Source organism: Archocentrus centrarchus, chromosome 10 (genome assembly GCF_007364275.1).
Source record: "Archocentrus centrarchus isolate MPI-CPG fArcCen1 chromosome 10, fArcCen1, whole genome shotgun sequence".
Taxonomy (NCBI): domain Eukaryota; kingdom Metazoa; phylum Chordata; class Actinopteri; order Cichliformes; family Cichlidae; genus Archocentrus; species Archocentrus centrarchus.
The window spans coordinates 1,692,501-1,701,325 of record NC_044355.1 but is presented as its reverse complement, the minus strand read 5'-3'; the positions used below and the strand labels follow the sequence as shown (position 1 = coordinate 1,701,325).

Genomic DNA, 8,825 nt, shown 5'->3' with positions numbered 1-8,825 from the left:
TTTGTTTGATGTAAGAGGTTCGCTCATACCCATATCACACACCCACTTATGGCACACAGTGCTGTTTGCATCTCTTTGATGTCTATATACTCACTGTGACACGATCACATGTCAGGTCTCCCTCCAATCACGATTTGAACGACACACTGCATTCTGTTTACAGCCCTTTTCGCTTTTATTGAATAGATGCTGAAATTCCTTTTGAGAAAAAAAATGTAAAGTAAAAAATGCACAACAGTCATGTGGAGATGACAAACAGGAGTGACTGACACACACAGCAACATGGGAAATACATTAAAGGTCTTTGCACATACTTAGGATCCGTGAGGGATGATCCCACCTCCCAGAAATACACTACATCACTCTGTCATTCCTTCATATATTAGTTTTTTCTCTCTTCTTAATTGTTCACAGAGGGAGCCGAAGACTTGCTGCAGAACTATCTGAATGCAGAAACACAAGACGATGAAAAATTATATGAAATCACTTTATTCTCAGTGTGCGGTGATTCCATTTTTGCAGGAAAGTTACAGACTGAAGTATTCGTCTAAAATGGCATGCAGTGAGGCTAACAGGTGGAGCTTTGAAACACAGAGAGGACACAGAACGATTATATCAACAACCTTGCCTACATCGCACACCATAAGCATGCATACATGTTGGTCAACAAAGGGGGGGGGTGAGAAGATTTTGCAGTACAAAAAAATTACACCAAATGAACTTTTTTTTTTTTGTTTTTTCTGAAAATACCAAGCACCAGAGGACAGGACCAGCTACAGACAGGAAAGAAAAAATACTGCACCAGACTAAGAATCTTCTCAACAAGTACAGAAAAGAGACAGAAACGTCAGACGGTTACATTCAAGTCACATCACAGGAGTTTTTTTTTCTCTTTTTTTGTGCCATGTTTCACAGGCAGCTTTTTAATTCTATTAATGGCTGTATGAGCGGCACAAATGACTGACCGGGGTTCTGACACAGGATACTGATTACGCATGACTCGGGCAGTTTGTTTCGGCAGTGATCAAAAAGCCATTTGGAGCGCAATCAGCTGACATTTACAAGATGATGGGAGATGAGTTTATGATGGCGTCAGCAGATGAGAAGCGAAGGCTGATCTGAAAGACTCACTGGTAGCCTGAAAGAGTGCGCACGCTGACGATGTTTGCTAAGGTGTCGCTGGGAGTCCTTTACAGGGGCAGTAATCGTAGCTGTCGAGATTGTTTTTGGGCCAAAAAACAGAAATATGACTCATAAATAAAGGTTGTAGCTATAAACCACTAGCAATGAAAATAATAAATTCTTTAGCCAAGAAGCTAATGAGACACTAGGTGAAGGCTAGTTATGGTTAACTTCAATAAAAACGTAACCAGAATACCTGAGAATTTCAAAATAAATCAGATATGCAGTAACTTAATAGGAATGACACCCCTTGTGTAAGTCTGACACTACCACCACTATTCTTTGGTTTGACTGAAGAACTGCTGCGATGATGGATTCGAGTGCATGAAAGAAACACTTACTGGCTTCTAACTGCTAACACACTGTTGGAACAGAGGCTGGCAAAGGCAGTTTACAGACACGATAAAATCACAGGAAGTCCAATAAATGTGCTCTACAGGGGACCTTACCACACCGTGCCATGTTTTTTTTTTTTTTGTTGTTGTTTTTAACATATTCAGCATATATATAAGTGTGTGTGTGTGTATAGACTATGATTACACAGCTCACAAAACACAGAGAGAAGCTAAGTTTCCCTTTGTCTACGCCACAGAATTACAGGAAAGCAGAATCAGTGTCGCTTCATGTTTAACTAGCTTAATAAAAACAGTCATAATGTGGCAAAACAGCTGGTTTCCAAACCCCTACAGCTACTGTGGATCACTAAAGGACTTTCCAACTAAATGTGTCACAAGATTTAACTGATCACTGCAAACAGCACATTTATGATTTCCCCTCGACTTCACGCGGGATTTTCCTACACGGCAGCTAAAATAACTCTGCAGTCATTTTTTTTTTTTTTTTTAAGTGTGAATTTGATTCACTGTAGCATCAGTTTTTGGGGTTATAACAGCATCAAATTGAAGTTATTCACTGTGATGCACTTGTGGGCTGAAAAGGCATTTACTGAGGTGCAGTGTGAATCTACGTTCATGTGTTACCAGCTCGAGTCTGGTGGAATGTCTGAAATATCTGGAATGTTTAACGAGACGCGGGGAATGGTGGAGAAATCTTTTAAAAAGGCAGAAAAAGCTGATTCCTTCCTTCTCTTTAAATGTGAGCCTGTACAGCCCCCTGAAAGGCCGAGTAAACTCTGCAGGGCGGGTAAGTGTTTGCTCTTGTGCGATGGTGGAGTTTAACGTGTGGCTCGAAGCTTTGATTTGTGCACCTCCATCTGCCTCTTTGTAAGTTTACACACAAATCCTGGATGCTCCATGTTCCCAACATTCAGTAAATCATCTCTTTGCTTTAATCATATATGTCTGACCTACGACGGCGTCACTGTTACTGCAGCTGAGACACTCCTGTCACTGACTAACATTGAGGATTAACTTTAAACACACAACAATGAAGATTGTCTGTTATTGCTGATTTGGGACTTCACTCCCATCAGTCAAACCAACGCACACAAGACAACTTCATCTCGAACAATATATTGCACTATTGTCACTGTCTGTTCACATGTTGTGTATTCACAACATCATTGTGTTTGGGAAGTTTCTCTTTAGATATAAAATAATGAAAATGTTACGATTCAAAATGAGCTAGCCTGGCCAAACTTTTACATTTCCTACTTCAAAAAGGAGAGTGAGCGACACCAAAGACGGAAGAAAACTTTTAAATTCAAGAATATGTAACCAGTGAATTTATAGAATTTTAAGAGTTTTATCCTACTGTTTATGGAGAACATTTACAGTTTCCTCCATGGAAGAACGTTTTAGACACAAAGTCAGCTGCTGCTCACTGTACAGGATGAGATGTGAACCAAATCAAAATGGAAAACCAGTTATTGCCTCAAATTTCAGTGTATTTAGCTTCATCGTAACAAAGGAAATGTATCCATATATGCACGTCACAACAGTTTACTGCATGCTTAAAAAATAACCCAAAACAAATTTCAACTAAATTCCTTCACGTTTAAGGTTTACAGACGGTGTTCGTATTACACATTCACCATAAACCAATGAGAACATGAGGACAGTTCATGGGGCGGAGCCTAACAATGAAGAACCAATAAAAATGAGAGTTTATATACAATGTATGTATCAAATATTAGCAAGAACATAACAGGACAATTCAATTTGATTTTGATATGATTTGGATAATTTCTTACAAGTTAAAAATATGGCTTATACTCTTAGTTATCTTGTTATACGTCATATTTCACTCATATATAGTACTCTTTTTATATAACCGAGGCTATTTACAAACAAAAAGGGTGGATGATGGTGATTCTGGCTGTGTTCTAAGTGCCGGGCATGTTGGAAACATGGCGTCAGTTTGCCTTAAGTACAGATATTCGATCTGTGTGGGTGTTGCATACTTTTTAAAACAGGATAATAATCATCAAGGAAGATCTCTGTTTGATATTAAAAAGTATGAATCACTGTCTGAGATCAGATAGTTTAATTTAAGGTCAAAATCACAGCATGTTGTAACTCCGGGACACTTAGAAGGGGTGGGAGGGAGGTGAAGAGAGGTGTGGCTGCAGCTCGGAGGGGGGGGCAGGGTGGTACAGCATTGATCAGATGAACATTGTAAGAAGTTAACCATTTTTCGCCCAGAACACTGTTACTTTTTATTGAACATATCCATGAGTGGTGCGGGGATGAATTTCATGACCGTATCCACGATGCTCTCCTCTTCCTCCTCGTCGCCACAGCCGGTGGGAACTGCTTTTTTCGGGCGGGTGAGGCTACCCTCGGAGGCCTGCTCCATAGCAGCTGCTGCTTCAGCCTCCTTCTCCTCTTTCTTCTTGATGCCATACTGGACAAAAAAAGGGGGGAAAAAAGAGAGTGGGTTATCACATGAATGTCCTCTAAAGGTTGTAGTAACCATGAGAGATGGAAGATGGATGTTACAATAACGCCACAAAGTCTGTTTAGGGAGGAGGTCGGAGCAGACAGATGGAAGATAAATTGTAACACGGCTCCTGGTTCAGGAAGTCGGTGTTATTTCTTTTAACTGCTTAATTTTGTTACCGTAATGAAAGAGTACTGTTTTTATACCCAGATTCATTCCTTTTCCCTAAAACTGAGCTGCTTTTGTGCCTAAATTTTTACTGTAACATTGACACATACAGCCAGTTCTTTTATTGTTTATTTATTAGTGTCTGCACATAAAAAAGTAACTTGTTTTGCTTAAACGTTACCAAGCAATGAGTAAAAAAACGAGTGAATGTGAAACCAATAAGCCACTGAAATTCTTCCACAGGACAGCGTCCTCACTGACTACCACACCACCCCCAAACTCCTGATCATAAAGATCCTGATCAGAAAGATCCTGATCATAAAGATTCTGATCATAAAGATCTGCAGTCGCTCAGAGTCTGATGTTTCTGCAGCTCCTTAAAGTTTGCTTTAACGCCGGTGACGAGGCTTCCAGAGAAACTCGGAGTCACTTCAGAATATCCATTTCTGCTCTAAATATAGAAACATGAAGACATGAATATTTCAAGCACTGGAAAGCAATTAGTATCCTTATAAAGTAAAGCGAGTTCCTTCATTTGCACGGCTTAGCTTCAGGCTCCGCCCACATTAAGATGACCATAACGTACTGTATGCAGCAACCTTTTAGGTTGGAACCCATTTCTGCGATTAGGTGTAGAAAGAAATTTAGGGTGGTTTTTCATTGTTTGAGTTTTTGTTGGTGTGCATGGACGCTTTAACTGCTGCTGGCTCTAATTTAACCTTCCTGGATATTTTATGTACCAATTACAGAGGCAGAGGCACTCAGCAGGGGCTCTGGACATCGTTTGCTTCTAAAAGCCAATTTTTTGAGACTACCACTAAATCAAGAGTGTGTTTGGAGAACAACAAGCTTTTTAAAGCATTAAAGATATCAGCTGGGAAATACGTTCCACTGCTAACTCCTGCAGTCGTACTGTCTGTGCATGAAAGTTAGTGTGGAAGTAACTTTAAGGTTGATGTGCTAAGAAATAACAAAACAGTGTGAACATAACACAAAGCAAATAAATGTGGACAGAGTGAAATCATTTCTCACTAATGCAGCTTGTTAGTTCGAGCACCGCAGTTGAACCTGAAGATTTTACAAATTCAAAATAGATGGGTGGGCTGAATTTGTTGGGATTGGGAAACCAGGATCATGACCTCAATTTCGGCATTAAACCTGAGGATCATGTCCAGCACGGTGCATTTTGTGTACTTGTGGTGGTCGACTGGGCAAAAATCAATCCAGCTGGACTGCAAGGAAAAGGTTGCAGAGCACAGGGAGGTCAGCAGGCCGAGTGATGGTTGATCTCGAGGCAGAGAAGTGGAAAATGAGCTGCACTCCTCCATGACCTCTTGACTGCTTTGCCAGGCACACACTAATGTGATTCTGTGGCAGTAAATATCTTAGAGGAGTCGTAGTGTCCATTTCCACTGCAGAGAGGTGCACGGGGGCATCAGTGGGTGTGTTTGTGGAGCAGAGCTGCACGGCTGAGGCAAACGGGACATTTCTTTCAAATACCGTGGCTTTAAATATTTTTGGGTTTTCTGCAGCACAAATGTTTGCAGGTCATTAATTCAATAATATTTGCTGTCATGACTAAACCGCTCTTTTGTAAGATTTAATGTTTTTCAAGAAACACCCCAAGGGAAGTCTCTTTGACGTTTGAGCCTCAAAGACTTGATGACAAGTTAAAAAATGAAACGAGGTCATTAAAAATAAATGCACATCAAAGGGCTGAATTGTTTTCATTGTTACAACAGAGTCGGCACGCTGACAAAGATCGGCAGCTCGGTGCCGGCCGGTGGTCTTTTTCTGCTCTAACATTTTCCTTAATGCTGGACTTGAAGGAGCCGGTCAGGATGGAGGTCAGATTATCTAACATGAACTGGTCTCTAAACCAACAGCCTACTTAGAACAGTTCCCATGATGAGAGGGTTTTATTGGACTATTTCAGGGTTGAATAGGGTGGGGCCTACACCAGGTATCACAGGGAAAGCGTCGGGGTACACCGTGGACAGGTTCCCGTCCATCGCAGGGCCAACACATACCGACAGATTCATGTTTACTGATGTTGATTTGCCAAGAAGGATTTTAGATATTATTTTCCAATTAAGTCAGTGCATTTCTGACATACCCCACATGTCATATCATATGGTTCAGCTGGAGGTTTCTTCTGTTAAAAGGGAGTTTTTTCCTTCCTACTGTCACCAAGTGCTGCTCATAGGGGGTCGTTTTAACAGTCTGTATTATTGTAGGGTCTTTACCTACAATATAAAGCGACTGTTTGGTGTGATTTCGTGCTGTATAAATAAAATTGAATTGAATTGAATCTCAAAGATACGCACAAGCTGGTGCTCGACATCGATGCAGCGGCACAACATTTAATGGCTATAGTTAAGTGGATCTCACTCACAGCTCATCATGTGTACATGCTTGTGAAAGGTCCCTTGAGTACACTGGGTAATGTAAGCCACAGTTTTTTTCCCAAGTAGTTTTTGTTGCCTAAAACTAAGTTTTTACTGGAAGTCAGTGAAAACTAAGCAAAGCAAAATAATAAAATAAAATAATATTGAACACAAACTGCAGTCAACATTTGATTCGCTCCCCTGCCGCCCCTCCAGGCTCCAAAGGGCCTGTCAAAGGTCCAGTGGGAGGTGGATGTAGTTGCTGTTTTATAGAGGATGCTTTCCAGTGTCTTTAACAGTACAATTGAGCCTAGATGTCTCTTTAATTGCAGACAGCTGTAATGACAGAGTTGTTTACAATAAGTTGTAGATTATCACAAATTCAAGCCAAAAAATTATATTAAACACACTGCATTTGCTGCAGCTTGCAAATGTGGGAATACCCATGTATAAAACTTAAGCAATGAATCTTAAAATTGTGCAAGATAGAGAAACAAAGTATCCAGATTGGGTGGGAGGGGATGTCTTAGTTCAGCACCTAAGAAAAGCTTCATCTGGCTTCATGACAGGAAAAACATTGGTGTAATTGCTTGATGTAGATCTCTTCTATAGCTCCCTCTGTTCCCACTGTTTGTTCTGCGCCTCCCCTCCTCGGTGCTCCGTCTCAGGCCGTCTGCCTCGCTCAGTCTCTCTCTCTTCTCAGACTTGTTCCACAGAAACAAAGACTTGCGTCAGCTGAAACAAACTCAGTCACGCTTAGTCAGCCCCTCTCCACTTGCTATAATCAAACACTTGCCAAAGATATCCTGTCATATCTCGTTCTTTTTCGCCTCTTTTCCACTATTGTTTCAAAAGAAAGAAAGAAAGAAAGAAAAGTGCTGGGACTCAGCAGAGTTTGGAGTTGATCCCCAAACTCCAAACACAGTTTTACAAGAGCTACACTTAGAAAAGTTTTAGTCATCCTGGGAGCTCTCAAAGAGCATTCAAGTCAAATATCCAAAGCCTCATTAGCAGTGTCAAGGGTACTCCTGCAAGCTGCAGACACTTCGATCATTTAATAGCTCACTACAACTTAATGAAACATTACATTAGAATTGACTAAAGATGGGGTTATCATGGTGATGTAAAAAAGGACCACTGAGACAAGAAAATCCCACTGAACACTCCACAGCTGAGAATGTTTGAAGAATCTGCATCCGGTAATTTCAAGAAAACAAACCCAATCAGAGCGCCGAGGGTTAAAACACACCATAGAACTAATATGATTTTGGGTTTAACAAAGTACTGCTCGCATTATTTTTAAAAACATCAAATTAGCTCAAATTTTTTCCCCGTGATTTATGACCTTTAAGAGGTCACACTGTTAAAGACAGCAAAGACCAAACAAAGCACTGATATTCAACCAATGCAAACGATGTTTGTTCCTATTCGACCCCTATGAGCATTTCCAAAATGAGCGCCCCCTACAGGTGGCAGGAGACAATGCAACCTGATAGTGTGACATGGCATCTAAACTACAGCCCACTGTGTCATGTGGCTGTGGCTCAGGAGGTAGAGTGGGTCACCACCTAATCAGAAGGTTGATGGTTCAGTCCCTGGCTACTCCAGTCTGCATGCCAAAGTATCCTTGGGCAAGATATTGAAACAGGTGTGAATGAGGTGCATTACATGAAGCACTTTGAGTGTTAGAGTAGAAGAGTGTTATACAGGAACCAGTCCATTTAATGTTTAAGCTTATCCATATTTATGTATTTGTCTTATATTTACTGAGCATGTTAATAATGTAACTTAATTTCATGAAGTAGGTATCGTAGGTACGTAAAAATGTGCGTAAGGCTGCTTTTTAAAGGAGGACAGGCTTATATTAATGCCAAGTAACAGACTAATGAACCCAAAACTGACGCACAAACTTCTCAGACAGTCGCTCAAACAGCACGAAGGCAGCAGGAAGGTCCAGCTCAGAGTCATCAGACAATGACGGGTTACAGTCAGGAAAGAAAGCGTAACCATGATTTTAATGCTGCACAGTTGGGCAGTTTTAATGTTACTCTATGGAAACTGTCTGAGGAATTGCAGTTTTGGGTTTTTTTTTTTTTTTTTTGGTTTATATAAATTTTCAGAAGAAAAAAACAGCACATCTGCACTGGCTGAATACCTACGACTGCAGCAGCAAGATGACCAAGATAGACACAATCACAGTCTGACACACTTTGTTTCACAGAAGTGCTAAAAAGCACATATTTCTAC

At 40.7% G+C, this 8,825-nt stretch overlaps 1 protein-coding gene across 2 annotated transcripts in view; it reads right to left on the bottom strand.

The window, feature by feature from the left end:
* Positions 1-468: 468 nt before the first annotated feature.
* Positions 469-8,825, bottom strand: part of cplx1 (complexin 1) — a 61,898-nt gene continuing 53,541 nt past the window's right edge. For both annotated transcript variants that reach the window (XM_030739146.1, XM_030739148.1), the window contains exon 4: positions 469-3,987. In XM_030739146.1, coding sequence (XP_030595006.1) covers positions 3,793-3,987 — 195 coding nt within the window. In that variant the 3' untranslated portion in view covers positions 469-3,792. The remainder of the gene's footprint in view (positions 3,988-8,825) is intronic.